The sequence below is a fragment of the Urocampus carinirostris genome, chromosome 13 (genome assembly GCF_059441175.1).
Source record: "Urocampus carinirostris isolate Australia breed hairy pipefish chromosome 13, RoL_Ucar_1.0, whole genome shotgun sequence".
Lineage (NCBI taxonomy): Eukaryota > Metazoa > Chordata > Actinopteri > Syngnathiformes > Syngnathidae > Urocampus > Urocampus carinirostris.
Window position 1 is genome coordinate 18,274,097 of NC_142361.1, and position 20,868 is coordinate 18,294,964.

Genomic DNA, 20,868 nt, shown 5'->3' on the forward strand with positions numbered 1-20,868 from the left:
GACCCTGGGCTCTTTGATATTTTTGCATCACAGGTTGGCAATGTGTCTAAATAAAACTCCATATACATTTGTGTATGTGTGTGTGTGTGTGCCCATGGCAGATGAAGATAATCATGAGGGGAATGCGGGGGAGGTAGAAAGAGGATTTATTTTTCCGTCAAGGTGCATCTTGCCTGATCTTTCTGCACTTCCCCAAAATTCCACTTGGCCAACTGACAACATTTGCGGTCTTTGATGTGCATCATTTTGGCACATCACTGGTTTACAAGTCAAGCTTGTCACCTTTGACTGTTGCTGATGATGTTTGTGCAGCATGTCGGCTTTTTCCGCAGTAGCAGCTCGATGAGGTTACTCCTACCTGTCCCGGTCGTTAATAAATGAACCCAATTTGGTTGATTCACACCCTAATACTGGACATTTTGTTCAAGAGTGTAGTTTCTCAATGTGTTTTGAAGCCAAGACACACCTTTTATTAAAAATATATTGCATATCACCCATTAGTGACACTTAAGAATGGATTCCTGCCGCCAGCTTCACATTGCTTTTGTCGTTGGTTTTCCCAAGATTGAGTTATCAAGTTGTCTAAATGGACAGTATAAAGCTTGTTGTGATCACTGTGGCTCAGAAGACAATTCAAGTCATTTATTTTGGTTGGAAATGTTTGATTTTACGATGTTTTTATCAAGAACCCGCTTGAGGTAGTGAGGAAACACAATGCAGAAACACAGAAAGTACAGTTGTTTTTTTTAGGCAGGGATCACTGGGAATCCGGTATCGGGCTAGCAGTATCTAAATACCAGAGGCAGCAGTCTTGGTTGAGAAAGGAGGCAAGGGTTTGGTACACTGGAAATAAATAAAGCCGTGACAAGAAGGCTTGGTACGTGGTACAAGAAGGCTTTATACGTGGTACAAGTTAGACTTGATACGTGGTACAAGAAAGCTTGTGACCGTTGGTCAAGAAGGCTTGGGAACATGGTACACGAGGCAAGGAACTTTGACCAAGCCCCAAAACAGGAGTGCTTAAATATTGAGGTGATTTGGGTGCAATAAGGGAAGTGACACCAAGTGTGAGTGGAAATCAGAGCCAAGAAGGACATGACTAAAAAAGGCAAGGGAAAGCGAGCGGGGGAGAGAAAAAGAAAAACCAAACTTGACAACCAGGATGTGACAGTTGTTTATGTTTTACTGCATTTTAAATGCGCAAAACTATTCACCAGTGGAAACAATTTTTATTTTGTGCACTAAGAAAATATAGATAACATTCAGCAAAGTGATGTGCTATAGTTTTACTTTTTCATTTATTTGATATATTTTTTGATGTGCAATCTCAAACAGATTCTTCAACAAAATCAATTATATAATAATTTTCACTGTACTACCTCAGGATCTGATACTTAGCGTATAAAAAGAAAAAATAGTAATCTGCTACAAATGTTACTTGGCTGAACAAGCAAATATAATGAGCAATGGCATGCTTTTTTGCAAAGATTCGATTAGTCAATTTTCTGTGGCATACTATAGAACAGGGGTCAGCAACCTTTTCGGTGCGGAGTGCCACTTTCAAATTTCCATGTAAATAGGTGTGCCACACCAAGATTAATGACTTGCACAACATTGTTTTAATATCCAACAGAGATGTCATTTTATACCAGTTCAAATATACAAAATGCATAGAAATTTTAATCGTATAACTCAGTGCTTTTCAATCCTTTTTGAACCAAGGTACACTTTTATTTATAAAAAAGTTCCGCGGCACACTGTCGAAAATGTTTGAAAATAAGTTACGTCAACTATTTTACTGTACTACCTCATAAGCAGATAATTAGTCTATAAAAAGAAGAAAATAATACTTAAAGTAAAAAAGAATGATGTGTTTTTTTTTTTTTTTTTCTTAAACCACTTTGTTGAACAAATTAAGTTATTAAATGTACTGTGCTACCTAAAGAGCGTATAATTAGTATATAAAAAGTATATCAAAATCTACTGCCACCTACTGATATGGATGACTATTACAGTTCCTCGTCTGAAGAGTTGCAAAAATACTGAATAATGGCCTGATTTTTTGGAAGATGAAATTCCAGAGGCACACTAGACAAGGTCTCAGGCCACACTAGTGTGCCCCGGCACACTGGTTGAAAAACACTGGTATAACTGACCTATTTATCTTCCACTATTCTTGTTCATCAAATAACTAAAATATATAAACAACATGTGGAAAGGCCTGCAGCCATTCTGACTTCAACTTTTTACCACAAGAATTAACCAGAATCAACCATTTTTCATCAACTATAAACTATAATCAAAAACAAGTAATATGGTCAGCTACTATACAATCTATCAATGATATCTTGTTGCAGAAAATATCAAAACTTGAAATAACAGCAGCAATGCAGAAGGCACGCGCGTGCACGCACGCGCACACACAAGCACACACACACACACACACACACAATTATTTAAAATATTCGCCATCAGTAAATGGTTTTCCGTGCTTTGCTATGCAGTGAGCAATGTAATAACTTGCTTCAGTGGTGGTGTTTTAGCAGTGACAATGGTTTTCAGGGTCTGTGTCTGTTTGCCGTACCTGGACACTGCGCCTTTTAATGTCTCCACCTTGAATACATGTTCATGTTTGGTCTCGTAATGACGTTTAACACTTGATGCGCGAGGTACGGTCTCGAGGCATAATGCACAAAACACCACGGTCATTTTTTGCACAAAGCCCCAGTCATCTCTCCACGCTGGCTGGAAAGAACACAATGTTTTTGCTCAAGGAGCTGTCATAATTTGTTCATTTATCACGCGCGTGTGTTTTGTTGGCTGGGTTAGAACACGCGAGGCGGCTCGTAAACACGCACTGACACACGGAGGGGCGCTAACGTAAAGCTTCCAAAAACAACACGGCGCACAACTGAAAATGTCTAAATTTCCGGTAAATGTGCTTAAAAAAAGAACAAAAAAATCGTTATTATTTTGCCGTGGGCTCGCGTGCCACTGGTTAACTTCTCGCGTGCCACTGCTGGCACGCGTGTCATAGGTTGCTGACCCCTGCTATAGAAGGTTTCACGGCACATAGTGTGCCCCAGTACACTGGTTAAAAAAACACTGTTCTACAGATTATCATATGTTCACTTAAACCGTGGTAACCATTACCTTTCGGTTTTCATACCAATTGGGATTGACACAACCATCTTTGAATATGTATCAATGGTTTGAGAATGCTTATCGCTAAAAGCATAGAAAAGGGTTTTTACTAAAAATCCATTCATCCATTATCTGTACAGCTAATCCTCAGTAGGGCCGCGGGGGTGCAAGAGCCTATCCCAGCCATCTTCAGGCAGTGGGACACCCTCAACTGGTTGACAGCCAGTTTGAATTAAAAAATCTTCATAAAAATGGCAACATATTTTGAAAAATGATTCCGAGGGGTTGGACGGGGGGATGTTGTAAACTCTCTACTGGTGACTGTTGGCCTCCTGAGCATATTAGAAAGAAATGACGGGAAGTGAGAAAAGTGCCGACGTGGACAACACAGAAACACACGTTCAAGGGATGAGCATTGATAGCAAAAGCAAGCGCTTTTTTCTTTCTCATGACAGCAGCTTATCAAAGCAGGTACATTTATTGCCACTTTTCAGACGGATCAGGTTGCGCTACTAATGGTCTGAATGTGCAATTTAGGATAGTGGATTAGATATCGCCTGCGTGGTCATCAGAAAACTGTCTCAAATTTAACAGCATCAATCACATATTGGTAGATTATTTTGTTGTCTTCTTCTTATGAATTCTAGAAATTAGAATGTTACATCTTACCTTAGTGTTTGTGTCAAAATGAATAAGGCAATGGCTGATCAAGTTCTATGGTAGGGGTGTCAACATAATTTTAGCTTAGGGGTCACATAGTAGAAAAATCATTTTCACAAGAGCTGGACTAGTAAATTAATTGCATGAAAAGTGTTTTAGCTATAGGGCTTGAGTTTTTTCGGAGGCTCACAATTAAATTGCAATCATGATTCAGGGGTGTAAGATTCTATCATAAAACGATCATGTTTTGTTTTCATTCCTTCGCTAAGATTTAATATCTTGCATTGTTTATCACTGCATATGTAAAAGAAAAAGAAAAACAACAACTGAATTCATTTCCACTTCAGTTTATTTAACTGCAAGAAACTCTTGCACACTGGAAAGAGACTACATAGCACAAAGGCCTTAATTTAAGTGCACACAATTCAAATGATTGATTTACCGTGTTTTCACGACTATAAGCAGTGTCTGAAATAACGCCTGCCCGGATGCCCGGGTGTGCATCTTTTACGTCGGGCGTACAACTTACACAACAACTCTGCCCGGGTGGCCGACCACTTTTTTTTTTTTTTTTCAAATCAAACATTTGCTTATTCCGATTTCAAAATCTTCGTTCGGTTTGGAAATTTCAGAATTTCGGTTCGTTTGGCAATTTGCATACTAGGCAGTCGATCAGAAGCCTGCATTGAATAACTTTGTGCTTCTGGACTTTCCCGAGCGTTATAAGGTCGTGCATTTGCATATCATTTTCCAAAGTAGATGCACAGAGAACACAAGAAAAATCGATAAGTGGTTAGGAATCAAGCCAAAACCTCAGCCTCAGAAGAAATATTCGAAAGAAGCTAACAAAATTTATGACGCTACAAGACGTAAACGTACATTAAAAGCATCAAGGAAAGAGGAGTTCACGTGGCTTGTAGCAGACGACGCAACGTAAACATTGCATGAATAAAGATGAGTAAATACAGGTACATACTGATGGCAGATGGAAAACGGCGATGTCATATACATGCAATTAATGTTATCAGTATATTTATAATAAACTTAATTTTTAAAGTTTTGTTCTGTTGTATATTCTTATTATCAATCCTTAATACTTTGCAACAATGTTTTATTTTTTTGTCGTCTTATTGTGTTTCAAGTTGTGAAAAATGGGGCAGGTATCTTTATGGCTGGGCAGGCAACTTTATGGCTGGGCAGGTAACTGGTGTCCGGTAACCTTTTGTCATGAGTTTCAGACACTGCTATTAGGAGCATCGGGTTACAAGGCCCACCCCCCACAAAAATATTTTTTTTCCTATATTTTCCATACATAAGGCACACCGGACTATAACATGCAACAGTGGGAACGTCAACAAAACAGTCACATAGTTCAGTCAAACTTATTAACCCCTTAACATTCCGACGGCTCGCAAAGAAGCAAATAGCTGTCTCAGACACGTACAGACACGGTGTCTGTACAATGTCGCCAATCAATCAAATGCGGCATTCCACATATCATTTGAAGGTTAAACTCTTGGGATTCAAGAAATGCCAACCATTTCTTAGCTTCTATTTTCTTTTTCTTTTGCTCTGCAATTTCTACACTACACGATACATTTGAACGTAAACGCGTTTGTGTATTGCAAAAATATTTTTTCTAATAATACGACCATCATTTAGAGTTGTTTTACCGTGTAATTCAGTGCTCATTTAAGCCTCATTAGTTTTCTAGTATTTTGAAATTGGCTTGAAGCAGCCTGTTCCTAACCATGATTATTCTCAAGCTCAGGTTGTACAAGGTAATCTGTATAACGTCAATACATTTTTTTAAGAACAGGTTATCTTGAAAATTTCCGAAAAGTCATCTGATGCGACACGTTTATCCATCTGTCGTCCCCGCGGCCGCGCAACCGGGTTTTGTCTGGTCCTCGCTCGGTCGATCGATAGCGCGCTGTGTTAGATTGGAAACTTGAGGCCGTGTCGACAAGAAGACATTGATTTTCCTCTCTTTTGTTCCCCTGTCGTTTTTGCCGGCTCGCTTTCTGGCGGAAGCTTCCGCCGCTCGCTTTCCCCCGCCCTGTGATGGACTGCTCAGCTGCAGTTGTCTGGATAGATGAGGACGAGGCCGTCCTTTCGGGATTGGCTTTCGCTGACCTTCTTGTCCCTCCTGCTACGTTCCTCTGTTATTGTTCCTGTTTGTTTGCGTGTTTTTGGTATATAAACAGCTAAAGGGGCCCTGTGGACACATTACAACAAAGAATCCCTTTTTTACAAGCTTACAACTGCCAATAGTTTATATTCTAGATAGTGACAAACTAATTGCTTTTCAAATTGAAATCCAATTAGTTATTAAAAAAGGGAAAATGTTACCTTTTGTTATGTTTTGGAGCAGGGGTAGGCAAACTTTTTCAATTGTGGGCTGCAATGGGTTGAAAAAAAATGACTAAGGGGCCGAGCTGGATAAAAAGATAAGGCTGATTGATGTATTTTTTTGTTTTGCATATTTGAACAGAGGCTTAAATCCAATACCTTAGCAATACAGGCAACCGGATATCTTAAGCTAATCTATTGACCTGCACGAGTCATGTTTCATTTTGTATTTGTAATTAAGGAACCATTTCATCCAAGAGGTTTTGAAACAATCAACAAATACAAATACATATATTCATTTACAAAAGCAAACAAACTTTCATTAAGAGTAAAATCAGAGTATCTCCCTTTTTCAAGCACTAAATGTGATCATTTGCACTGAAAAAATGCCATAGGGCTACTTCAGAAGTGTTTTATTGCATGAAATGTAAAGGTAATGTTTTATTCGTTGACACCATATTCTGGCTTAAGTCATCATTGCAGCCTTCGTCAATCTGCTTGTGTTGTGTGTGCAAGGACATGCATTTCTTAGACGCACTTGAATACACTTTTCTGTCATCTTTTGAGGGTTTTGGGTTGGCGTTTGGACTGTATTTGATATAGTCACGGCGTTTGGACTGTATTTGAAACAGTCAACAAACTTTTCTTACTTTCATCGTTTTTATTCTATACAACAGAAAACCACAGACAAGCATGAGATCACTCTCCAGCCCCTCCCTCTTTTCTGTTTCCTAATGCATTGCAAGTCCCGGAAAGCTCTGAGTAAAGTAAGAAAAGAGCAGATTGACATTGTGGGAACATTTTTATTCAGGCTCTCCGAACTTAGTTGGGCATTGTTAACAAGTACTTAATAGAGAGAATAGTGTACCTTTAACTCTTTATGGAGACCTCAAACGAGGCATCCCACCTATCATTTATTGATGAATAAACGTCCATCCATCATCTGCACTGCTTATCCTCAGTAGGGTCAAGGGGGTGCTGAAGCCTATCCCAGCCACCTTCAGGCAGTGGGCATCCCGAACTGGTTGCAGCCAGTCGCAGGGCACTTGGAGACATACAACTCACTCGCTCATTCACACCTAGGGACAACCTGGGTTTTACCAAATAACCTGACATGCATGTTTTTAGAATGTGCGAGAAAACCCACGCAGGCATGGGGAGAAAATGCAAAGTCCACACAGGGAGTTTGGGGTAGCTTAACCTCTGCACTGTGGGGCTGCGCGCTAACCACCTGGCTGTCGTGCTGCCCTGAATAAACGTGATTCAAATGATAAACAATAAACAACCGGCTCACAGTTCACCGATCCCTTAACCACACAGGTTGTTAGGGCACCAATGAGGACTGCGTAAAATAACTGGGGCAACAACATTGGACTAGTGCCAACTTTTCCACGACCTAAGAACAGGCCAGGGACCATAAAAAGTGGATAAAAAATAATACAAAAACAGAAGATGTAGACAATTATTTGAATGTTGGCCATGAGCGCAATGAAAAATATAGTTTTCATGGGGGTGAACAAAGGGACACAGGCTAAGAAATCGAGGTGAGTGCAACTGTATTGCCTTAAAATAGGACATTTGAACAGGTGTTTCCACAAATGTTCTATGTTTGATAAATATTAGTCAGCATATACAGCTAAAGTGGTTGCGTTGCATGTGACTTTGGTAACATCCGTTGGGCTTATTTAAAACTGCATGTTTTTGATGAAAAGCTGCTCATTTTTTCTCCCATGCTTCTCTCAACATCGTCTTGCGACCCGGTGTTCTGCTGAAACGTCCTACCCTGTTGAATTGTTCAATTTCCTAACAGCAGCGATTTTGTCTTCTTAATCGTCAAGCAAACCTAGGAACACTGAAACCCAGAATTTTCGCAAACAGAACCTTTACTGGGCAGCGCGGTGGTGCAGTGGTTAGCGCGTGTGCGGGACAATTTTAAGGTCTTGGGAACCTCCTGTGTGGGTTCAAATCTAGCTACCGGACTTCCTGTGCGGAGTTTTGTATGTTCTCCCCGTGCTTGCGTGGGTTTTCCTCCGGGCACTCCGGTTTCCTCCCACATTCCAAAGACATGCGTTTCAGGTGAATTTTGCAAATTTGTATTTCTACTTGTTATTTTGTTCAAATTCTACATGTCCCAGTAATATTTATGCATCCTGTTAGAATGTGCTCAATCAGAGAAACTGTTTGAGAAAACAAGCTACAGTTTTAATAATATCCATCACTGAGCTTGATCAATATTTATATTTTAATGTAAATATATTAGTGTCATAATAACATCATAAATACATGAAACATAGGATTTTTTTTTTTTTTTTTAAATCACGACACCAAAATGTTGCTGCAAAAAAAAGAAAAACACCATGCTAGAAAGCTACCACAAAAGAACATACCAGGACTAAAAGTTATGTCCGAAAACATATTTTGAAGCTTTAAAAGAGTCAAATATGGCTAAATAAAAATGAAAATCGTAAGTGCTTGGGTGTGCACGCGCACTGGGCATTGGTCGGAAGGAATTTTAGAACACCTGATACGGCCTGTATGACATTTCCGATGTCTTGCCGCGTGTATTTTTTCGGGACCACAATAAATATTCGAACTTTGAAAAAATAGAGCTGAGAAGAAGCAATGCAGTTGAGGACATTTATTACAAAAAAATCAAATAAAGAAAAAATCAGAGTGCACTCCGGATCAATCGATGGAGATGAAGCAAAAAAGGCTTTTTCAGCCCCTCTGTTATAGGAGAAAGGCGTGGATTATGCAAAACCTAAAATGAAACTCTAACAGGCTCTCCAGGGAACTCACATTTTAAAATAAAATAAAAGATTTCAATGAACAAGAGACTTTTGTTAAAACTGCATACAGCTGAATTTTGAAAGTTGTATGATAAGGGCGGAAGACCATTGCTAGAAAAGTACTGATATGAAAGGATACAGCAAGGAAATACTTCATTTAAATGTGTGAATGAACATAAGTGCATTTATAACTTTATAATTTATAACTAAAATGAATAGTGTGATTGATTATCAAAGTAATGCTGTGATGATCAAATAATAAACTTAATATAGCTGGAAAACTCATGTTTTGGTGACAGCATACTCAGGGACCTATTTAAATACAGTGACCACTGATTTAAATGCTTAAATCAGTGAAATTAGTATTTTAATTTAACTGCAATAAGTTATAAGTTTGATGTTCTAGAGTATTCCAGTGTTTGATAACCACAACGTGTGTGCAATCCGAATCAGCTTCAACAAGCGGCGGGACTTAAGTGGCACGCACTGCACAAACAGAGCTCAAATCTCTGTGGTCTACTTCACACTTTTTTTCTCATGAAGTAGTCCATCATCTGCGATTGGGCGGGCTTTGTTTCCATGGAGATGTTTACCACCGCAGTCTGAAAATGGAAGCAATGCGCCATGTCCGCAAATTCTCAGCAGCGTGTTTTCAAAATGTGTACATAAGCCAATTAAGCTCTCATTTAAAGAAAAGCACATCAAACTGCAATTAGTTTGGAAACAATTTCTTTTAGTCCCGAATCTGTTTCGCCGCCGGAACTGTTATTTCCTCCCTGGTGATTTGGAGCCTACTTGGAATGATTTGATGGTTTTGCAGTCATTGTCGTGGGCCTCCTTCAGTTGCAAAAGCTTCGTTATAATTGTTATTTTGCTTATCTGCAGTCCTTCTTCAAAACCAAAGTGGTCTGTGATTTGTTTTGCCCGATTTGTGCCCAACTTGAGACGCTTCGGCCACAACTTGCCACACATCATCATCCAGCTACTAGTTGGTGCTTGCCCAGAACATATGATGATGGTTGACAGCACCTCATAAATATGGCCAGAAAAGAGTCTTTATTTGGCAGTCTATTTTTTTCCCGAAAAGAGTGCCAAAAAAACAGTGTGAGATCTGCCTATGTTATATTTGTCGTATTTATTTTGTTATTTTCAGATAACCTCTTTTATCGTATATTGTTATTTTCAGGTGTCGTTTGAAAGAAAAACTAATAATACAATTATATGTTTTTATACGTTTTGCTTTTGCTACGTGTTGTATTGACCCCCTATTTCCTTTTTTTCTTTTTCTTTGTTTTGTTTTGAAGAAAGCATGCCATATTGGTTTAAAAGGGTTAATTACGTCATTTCATTGAGTCCATTAAAAATAAGTTGGTGGTTGGTTTAAGCGCCCAGTTTTAGCTAACAGCATATGATGTGGGGGTTATCTCCATTGTAAGAAAACCCTCATGAATACTCAATTCCCCATTTCAGGCTACACCATTTACCATAAATTCTGGACTACAATGCGCACTTGATTAAAATCCACATGTACACATTTCAAAACAAAACCCAATGTTGTCTTTCTAAAAGCTTAACCATATTTTACATCTCAAGCTTAATGATCAGGTCCACCGTTTAAATTGTACTTTGAAAAGTTGAAAGTTAAATATACCATGCCTATGTATTTAATCTTAATTTTAGGAGAGCCGTTAAGGGCGAATTATTTAGTAGAAGGAACAAGGAACAGGGGAAAGGGGCGTGATGCAGAATGAGGTTTTCCGCCAATTTCCTCTATCCCCCTGATTTGCCTACGTTCCGTGTTTTTGCGTCATATGACCAATCAAGATGGTGCTTACAAAAGCGAGCATATATTTACCATCGCGCGGAAAGAAAACAAGAGGGCTGCGTTACTCGGATGTGTCTTTCTGCCTTTCTCTTACATTGGAGGTTGCTGCGGCAATGGGCCAACTTGCATTTGCTTGTCATCGTTCCTCGTGAATTAAAGACTCCAGTCACCTGACATTGACGCAGATGAAACGATGAGAGAAGTGGAGTGCTTTTTTATTAGACAACCGTCATTCCTGTTCAATTTGGATCTATAGAACTTGATTTGTGCGTGCAAATGTCCAAATATTGTGAGTATGTTGCAAATATTACATAATGTGCGGATTGTCAAACCCCCGGTTTTGCTCCTGTTTTTTATTTTATGAATAATGTTAAAAACAAGGGCAAATTTCTTTCGGTAAAATGTTTCCAGACATCACTGTGTTTTTTTATTCAAACTTTTATGCTCACTGTTTTCTCAAAAAGACACTGTGTTATATTTTGTGTCTCCTTGTGGTACCAAATACCTTCATTCAGTAAAAAACAGAACAAAATAACATTGATTTAAATATTATGTAATGCTGTTTTTTTAAGAATTATTCTTTGTCGAGAAATTGGTATTCCTTCTTCACAGCGGAACCCATACCTAGTAGTCACATACATGTTTGTCTGGCATCTTGCTGCTACGCCATAATCAATTGGCACTGGTTTTTGTTAGCATTTGAAAATACAGTGGTCAAATATTACACAATGTTCTTTTATGTATTTACACAGGGATATTACAGGTGAGGATTTTTTTTCTGGTCCGCACCAGTTCTAAGCTAGCTGCTAGGCGCCATCAGAGGCGTCCAAAATTGCCAAGGACACCCCTGCAACCATGCACCTTACAAAAAAAAAGAACAAGCCACACCATACTTAAAGACACTATGTAGGGAAAATGTAGCATCGTGTAGTCCGGAATATTCGGTAATTTGAAATTACTTTAGAGATTCTGTTAGGTTTGCCTGTTCTGACATGTGGACAAATTGAGTAATGCCAAATGACACATTCTGTTTATATTTACTTTAGTTTTTGGTTTTTATCTGGGCTGGATTCATAACTTCGCATGAAGTAGTTTTTAGCACGTTAATCAAGACACGTTTGAGCTATTAGTTGTCAAATTATCTTTTAATTTCATCCAAATCCTTGCGAAGGTCAAACAAGACAATTTTTCCTCTTAATCCTGTCCCCCGCAGTGGCACCCGTCAACCGCGTTCCTAATTCATCAAACTCCTGCGTCAAGATGGTGGCATCCAGCTGTCGAGGCATTCCTAGAACAGCCGGATCGGCGCGTCGTCAGCCGGACCCTCGGCCGGCTCTCGACAGGCCAAGAAAATCATTTAGTCAAAGGCGAGCAGCTTTGAGCTCCTCTGAGAGACCTTTCATTGGATGGCGGGCTGCCGGGTGATTTGTCATCATTAATAAATGCGGCTGACAGCTCCAATCAGCAGGAGGTGGCCTAGCGCCAGATCCGGCAGGTCCGCCACCCGCCGTCGCTTTGCCGTGCATGCAAATACGCGCAATTAACTTTGGTGCGCACGTTGACGGCGGTGCTGTGAAATTGGAGAGCGTGTTGCATGCTGGAACCAAAAGCTGCTACTTGAAATGAAAATGAGATTCCCAGTATGGGGTCTGCCAGCCGGATCCGTGTCCGTTTGTACCTTAAAATAATGGAAAATGCTGCCACTTGTTGTCAGGACAACTAGGAAAGACAAAGGTGATTTAAAGGTGCATACATTTGTCGTTTTATGGCAGGGGTCTCATACTCAATTTACTTGGGGGAACCCAACGCTAGGGTCTGGGTGAGTTTGGGCCAAATCAACGTTTCCACAAAACGATATCGATGAACAAATATGTCCCATGAGAGCCAAGATCTCAAGCCGGAGCCTAAAATGTACGTTCCGGTTTGGCTGGGCGGGGCTTCTCTGTCGCTGACTTTTCAAAAATGTTATTCACCCTTCATTGTTTTTTGTTTCATTTGCGTGTCGACGATCCCCACAATAGACACCGTCCCACGTTGGCGTTTTCGATAGTGTTTGGATCCAGGGATTTGAGGCAAGGGAGGGGAGTTGGTCAAAACCATCCGTCCTCCTCCCGAGTCCTTACAAATATAATATGAAAATGCTGTTTGTATTATAGTTCATTTTTTTCAATCAAAAATGTTTTTAGTTTTTATGTTTATTTTCTTCCATTTGCAGGCACTAAATAATAAATACTCTCCATTTAAACATTTTTATTGAAGCAGCAGCCTTAAACTACCATCCTTTGGGCTACAATTGGCCGCTGCACCACAAATTTGAGCCCTTTGTTCTACAGCTATGATCTTTTTGATATCTTCCATTTCAGACTTTCAATTATCTTCAAAATGTAATACAAGGATACATGCTTTTGTTTAATAGCTTGCTTAGGTTAAGTGATATATTGTCAGAATGTGACTGGTCAGGAATGTATGTCAACATTGGGCCATTTTTAATGCTGTCGACAATACACTTGGCCGGTAGTATTCAGTTGTCATCCTTTGGCAGCTTTGGTCTTGGTGGAATTTAATCAAAAGTACCATGTGGCTATTTTTGGATCAAACCCATTACATTGCCACTTACACCAAATAACTGGAAGGACTACAGGATTACATAGCATTATTATTATTTTATAATAAATAGAGCTGTCACTAGATGAATTACTACAGTTGTACCTCTACATACAGGTATGAGCTCAATTTGTATCAAGATTGTTCCCGTAGCTTGAATTGCTCATGTAATGAGCACATTTTCCAATCAAAGGATCAAAGCCATTCATATCACTAAAACACATTCGAATAAATTACATGGATAAAGCTGATACTAACAACTTTTTTATGAGCATTTACCATGGTGGGGACTCAAGTCATCTAAACAAAGGTGTGTGCATGGTGTGGAGGTGCAGGAGTAGGAAGGGGGGCTGCGGGAGGAGTGATGCCCACAACCTTTGATGATACGTAAGCACTTAGTGTTTACTTAAAGTTTAAGTTACTTTTGCCTGTTTCAGTTTTCATCCATTACCTTCTTTTACCCTTTTAAGCTGGAAAAAGGAATGTATCGAAGAAAATATGTCTCTGCCTCCCCTTCAAAATGTTACTCAATTGCGTAAAGCAAGTGTCATCGAAGAGCACTGTCACCTGACCAGTTGCCACTTTTTCTGGATTTTCATTTCAATGAAAGCAGCAACTTCCTCCAATTTATGTAAACACCAGCTTCTCTGGTTCGTCCTCGTCTTTGCAGTTTTTTTTTAAACATGAATATTAACTCCTTCCAAAATAATTCAGATTTGTCATTGGCACTCACTGCTTCCTGTTTGCACTCCTTGGCTTGGTCAATCATGAAACACCGCACTCGTGTTTTTCCATTATTTCTTGCTTTTTTTTCGATAGTCATCATTCCCCTTTCTTTCTCAGATACTTTATCATTTCCTTTTCTGGAATTCACGGCTAAGGTTACAAAAAGTCACAAAATGAGATGCTGTAAAATGCAATTAAAATGATTCGATCATAATGAACTTGCTGAAGAATACAGGTACGCTGCAGGTATAAACAAGGGCGCGGAATGATGGGGAGGCGCAAACTGGACCAAACAAGCGGTCTCCAGTGGTAGCCTCTGAGACTGTTAGTGAACTGACTGGATTTTTCTTCGTATAATGAGCAAAATTCTCGATTGTTTGTAGAGGTGCTCATATAAAGTGGTATTTTCAAGATTTGAGATTTTCTGTTGTGTATGCCAAATCAACAAATCATCAACATTGTTATTAGTAAGGTCAGTTCCTTTCATTATCTAGACCGCATATCCTAAGTAGGGTCGCTGGGTTGCTGGAGCCGATCCATGCCATCCCTGGGCAGTGGGCAGGGGACACCCTGAACTGGTTGCCAGCCAGTCGCAGGGCACACAGGGACAGACAACCCACATGCTCATTCACACCTAGGGACAATTTGGACCGGCCAATCAACCTGACATCCATATTTTTTGGAATGTGGGAGGAAACCGGAGGGCCCAGAGGAAACCCACCCAAGCACAGGGAGAACATGCAAATTCGGCACAGGAAGGCTGGTAGCTGGTTTTGATCCCATGACCTCAGAACTGTGCCGCTGACACGCTAACCACTCAGCTGCCGTGCGGCCCCTAGTAGTAAGGTTTTAACACATTTTTGTGACATTCGTTTTTATACTTTTGTACTTTTTTCTCTGGAAAAGAAGTGTGGCGGCTCGATAAAGGTTGGGCGGCCTCATTTTGTTGACAAAAAGCAGCAATCTTTTCCAAGCAAACACACTCAGCAGCTCATGTTGTGTCTGTGTTTGCGCTGCGTCGCGTTCAATGAGGCCGTCGATGGCCACATTTGCATTTGTTTCATCTACAAACACCCCCTTAACCACAAGATACATGTCCACGCATCCCCAATTTGCCAGCCTATCATCGGAAGTTTCTATTCAGGGCTCCCGGTCGCATCGATCCGCTAGCTTCAAAACGAATGGTGTCTTTTTAGTGAGTAATCCGACAAAACGTCACCACTGTTCCCTGCTCGATGTACCCATTGTGTTTGGCCCGAGCGGAAAAATTCTTTAGATTTTGTGGGGCAAGTGAGTGGGCAGCAGATCGTTTTGATTGTCTACCAAAAGCCGACATCAAAGGGAGAACATGCGCATAGACGGGTCGACGTCTGACTTATTTGAGACGTGGGTGAGCATGTGGCTAATAAAGTAAATGCAGCTTGCTTAGAATGTAGCATTCAGGTCATCAGATAAAAACATATTTTTTGTCCACTTCATAGGGCTGCTACTAACACCTATCCTATTTATTGACTAATCACCAACTATTGAAACTATCAGTTGAAAAATCAGATTGTATGCTTTTTTTTTTCAAATTTTGCATTTAATTTAAGTATTGGCAAGTAATAATAAATGCAAGAAACATTGGTACAGAGACACAAATCCATAAAACTCTTTCCATTTTTCAAGGACAGGCAAATCAATAATACATTAGAATCAAGTAAACATTTGTATCACTGTAAACCAAAATCGGGCTCCCTAGGAGCAGTAAAACAGTAAATAAAACAAATATTATGTCCATTTTGTTGAGTACATTTACTGTAAAAAAAAGTACCCAAACAATTGTCGACAATTTGAAATCAAACAGTTTTAACAACTAAAGTTAGACGTGTTAAACGTTTTAACGGCTGACATTTGTCTTTCAGACTGGATGAATTAAATTCCACATAAGTTTGTCAGGCACAGTGTGACATAACGCTTAAGCTCTCTAGGTAAATTTATGCGTAATAAATGTGAAATGCATGTCATCAAAACTGTATTGGCTTGAATCTTACTTGAATCACACCGAGGCAAATCTGACTCTGTTTTGTTCAAGTGTGTGACAGTTCTCTTTAAACGCTCGTGCATCTCCAAGGTACTGCCATGATACACAAGGTTCACTTGGCGAGGTACTGCCATGATACACAAGGTTCACTTTGCAATTTTTGCCAGTAAACGTTCTTCTTTGCTGGGTTCAGGCTGGGTTTAGGCCCGCGTCCAAGATCTTACCTCGAGGCCTCAGCCATTTAGATGAGTTTTGACCAGTGGCTGATTAGTCAAGTATGAAATGTGACCTTGGCAAGTCAGCTCATTTAGGACCTCTTACATGCCACATGTCAGGGCCAATGCTGCCCAAAGAAGGTAGTGAGTGGTCGGTGTGAAAAAAATCTTAAGTGAGTTAAAAGCTAATGAAACTCAACCACCGTCTTGCCTTACCATTGCCCCCTTTCCCTCAACTACACTCCGTCCTCCTGCCAAAAAGTGTGAGTCAGCTTCCCGCTCCTTGTTTGACTTTCCTTGTTTATCCTACCAAACATCCCACTGGCACCCTCGCCTCTGACACCCTGCCCACCCACTGCCCTTCCCTACTACTTTGACAGTGCCGAGGCGTGAGTCCTGAACATAGCCCATCTCTTGCAGAGAGGGAAGAACCCGGGAGCCGCTCGGTCACTTTGTCTCCAGGGAGGTTCGGCGCCCGGGCGAGGGGGGGGCCTTCCTCCACCAATCTGCAGGACCCCAGTAGAAATAGGAGGGCCCACCCCAATTGGGCTATATTGGGTAACAAGACATTTTGTATGTTTGTGTGTGATTTTGTGAGCGTTTGCTCACCCAGTTGCTCAAATTTTTTGACTCATACTCGTAGCTAAAGCCCAACGGAAAAATGGCGAACGTGGTTTTCTTGTCCGATTTTAAAAAAATGTATACCAGTTGTAATGGACCCGACTGACCTTCTATGACAAGAATGAAGCTTTTACAGCCTTCACAAACACTTGTAAAACCTAGCATTTTGTCTTTTTAAGAAAGTAGACCCCGGCCAAGAGGGTCTGCAAGGGCTTTTCCCCCAATCTTGGCCTGATGTGTACTCAGTGTGGTTTGCAAGTTATGGTTTGGGATCCTCGCAGTCCACATGGGGCATGCTTCTGTGGATTCATGTGGGCACGGTCTGATAGACAAGTCCTTCAAAATGTCCCCGCGGCAGATGCGCTCCCTGAGGCTGAGCCCCTAGAGAAAATTATTTGATGAAAGGAGGCAGGGGCCGAAATTTTGACAGTCTCGCTATGGCGTTTCTGCATCATTTCCATTTTTGAGGGCCGGGAAGCAAGAATCTTCCAAGCCTTTGCAATCCAACTCCTGCTGGAGCCTTTTTGAGCCATAGCTAGTGCAGGGGTCGGGAACATATGGCTCTTTTCATAAGTATATATGTTTCTGGTTCGGTCCAGGGTATATAGGGCAAAGTCCCAGCTAGAGTCACATTGTTACATTAAGAGGCTCTTTTTTGGCTGTATGTATAAAATCCTGTATATGGAAGCCCATTAAACAATGTATGTTCACTGTTGAGACATTTTACCCACAGAACAAACCGTAAACACCCAGATGTGCCAGTCAAGCACCCAGAGCAACTTGATTGGTTGAGCGGTAGAAGTGGGCGAATGTCAGCACAAATAGCGCACTCCCTCTCCCTCTCACTCAATGACATCAGCGGGAAAGTTAAATACAGCCGTTGCCCTCTCGTTTGAGGAATTTTGTTACATTTTCACAAAATAAATCTGCTTGCACCCTATTTTAAAACCATTGTTTATGACAAAATTGAAGGTCGCCACTATCTTAAGTAGATTTCAAGTGAAACATTTATTGAAATAGGACACAGAGTGCAGCATTATTATTTTTTGAATAGATTTAATCAAATCATCAAACATCACACAATGAAATAAAATGCACTGGAGAATAAACTTTTATCTGGAGAGCCAGTTTGGCGGTTTTGTTGAATTGTGTTTTATATATATGAGATGACGCTCCCCCCCAAAAAATCTAAATATTTTGATTGAATGGCTCTTTGAGTAAAATGGTATGACACTTGAGCTAATGTGTCGATTATGAAGTATCAGAATCAATTCTGCTTGTTCGTCAGATCATGATATTGTCTAAATTGGAACCTAATGCAGATTGCAATTATTTAATCAATTTTAAAAAAACCAACACCCTTAATTTGTTTTCAAAATATTTTTGATCTACTCACACTGTAAAAAAAGGGACTGCCACTGACGCTTCACACTTAATTCTTTATTGGTGCTTAGTACCAAATTACCACCATATCAATCGACAACCTTAAGGTGACAAGTACTGGAAAAGGGTACTTACTCCACAGCTTTAGTTGGTATCTGCCGAAACGATAGGGGTACTTAGTCATTTTTCTTTTCTACCAGCCATGACATGAAATTGATGGAAGTCAGAACGTTGATTTTCTCGGCATAAGAAGTGATAATTTGCACTTTCCATCACAAGTCTAGCATTGCAGCATTAAGAGCCTTGTCATATCCATTGATGCAATAATTGCCGCTGCCAAAGGTTGGCACCGGTTTCACATCTTCAGGTATTATGAGGATTTCAAAAGAAATCCCTGCGGCCTCCGACAGGGATAAGGTATAAACCGAGGGCTTGCGTGTAAACGCTGTCCAAACTGATCATTTAAAAGCCGTCCCGGCAATCATTTGTGCTCTCCTCAAAGAGGATTTGCTAGAAATGAAATCGATCTGCTGCTTTTGCTTTTTATGTCTCGACGACATTGCAGTTCTTATGCTGTGGCAACGCTAAATTTAGGACCAGCATTTAGTATTGTGATGCTGTTCGCTCGAATTAAGGACGTTGAGCTCTTTAAGGTAAAGCACAGCCCTGTTCTGGGTGGCAAGACCGTATACGGGACGTCCTGGAAACAGCAGCACTTCAGCTTTGCTTGTACAAATTGAAGTTGACGAATGAGCAATAGCAACTTTCATTCTCTGAGTGCCAGTTATGTGTAAAACACCCATGGAAAACCGTCAATCTTTTGGGATTTTACCAAAATCCAAATGTTTGTGACTATTTGTATGTATTTATTTGTCATCCTTCATAAGAATTAGGCTGCATTTTGGAAAATAACCTAATCTTGGAACTAAGAAAACGTCTGTGCAGCCCTTTGAGACTTAAGAGAGACTAAGGGCTACACAAAAAAACATGACTTGATTTAACTCGACTTGAACAAGGAATATCCTGGTGATAAAATAACTACCCTGATTATCTTATATGCCATTTAGGTTGCAATTCATGAAAGTAAGACGTTGAAAGTGAAAAAGCATATGCTGCATTCTATTGCATACTCACACTTGTCAATGTCAACCAATAACACAATGTGGCACCTATTTACTCAGAGCAAGACAAACTGTGTTAGCAATCTACCATTATTTTTTTTTTGTCCGATACTAGTGACTAAAATGATCCAAATTAGAGCCGGTTGGGGTAAAGAAGAGACGGCCTTAACAAAAAAACAACTTTTATTTATTCCTTTTTTCTCCCGCACTACCCCATGTAGACAAATTGAAATGATCAAACACATATAGAAGACAGGACATACTTATAAGTTGGCAGATATGCATACTTATGTGTCAAATTAGTTTACTAACTAACACAGTAAAGGGTCTGTTTTTTGTTTCTTACCAATTGTATTAAGTGAAAGCATAAGTGTTGCCCCAACCTTAAAAGCATACATACATTTTTCTGTGAATATATACATAAAAGTGGGTTTGCAAGTCCCTTAAAATGTACTTTCACGACAAAAGCTAATCTTTTGTCCCTTTAGTCATGTGAGGTATTGCACAAACCACAAAGGTCTGCCATCTTTGTGTCATATATGATCCACACACTAGTACAGTGGTACCTTTAGTTACAAATTGATTTCATTGTGAGAGTAGCTTTGTAACCTAAAACATTTGTAAGTTGAGTGTTTTGTATTAAAATGGTTTGATGATGTGTCTGGTGCACTTGTAAAGTTGATCAGAGGTATCCGGAAAGATTGGTAGGGGTGAGTTATGTCTCTTTTGCTCAGCCGAAAACAAATTTGGAGAAGTGTCTGTAATGGATAAAGGCATGCAGTGCCCTAACAATCAACCCAACGTGCAGAGGATTGATGGGAACCGGAACAAAGTTATTTGTTCTACAAAAATTGTTTTACTTTTAACAAATTTAAGTTAAGTTTAATTTGAATACAACTTTGTTAAATGATATTTGAGACACTTTTCTACTGACTTTTTAGATAAGTTTGCATAGTAAGGAATAAATAATACGGCTATGCTATCAGGAATAGTGACTGTTGTTGGTTCAACCGCCATATTTGCTCTGCTTGTGATTCTTTGATACTGTTTCTATGTTGAGCATGAATTAAGTCAAGTCATTTTTATTTGTATAGCCCTTAATCACAAAAAGTCTCAAAGGGCTGCACAGGTTATTGCACAGAGTATTATTTCAAACTATTATTACACAATCCCCTGATCTGAAACCAACATGAGGGCAAGGAAAAACTCAAAAACCTCAACATGAGGAAAATGAAGAAACCTTGAGAAGGGGCCGCACATGTGGTAATCCCCCTTTCAGGATGATCAGGCTGCAATGGATGTTGCAAGTCCAAATAGTACAGAGATATTACTTACTTACTTATTGCTCCAGCGAAGGTCGGGGGGTCCCGTCCCTGTGCGTTGAGCCGACCAGATGAACCAGGTT

General features: G+C 40.0%; 1 protein-coding gene across 2 annotated transcripts in view; it reads left to right on the forward strand.

Annotated features, from left to right (window-relative positions):
- Positions 1 to 20,868, forward strand: part of gfra1a (gdnf family receptor alpha 1a) — a 112,620-nt gene that overhangs the window by 17,189 nt on the left and 74,563 nt on the right. Inside the window, exon 4 of one of the 2 annotated variants that reach the window (XM_088351515.1) lies at positions 16,759 to 16,896. The exons of the other annotated variant lie outside the window; for it this stretch is intronic. Coding sequence (XP_088207641.1) covers positions 16,759 to 16,896 — 138 coding nt within the window. The remainder of the gene's footprint in view (positions 1 to 16,758; positions 16,897 to 20,868) is intronic. 2 annotated transcript variants of the gene reach the window in all.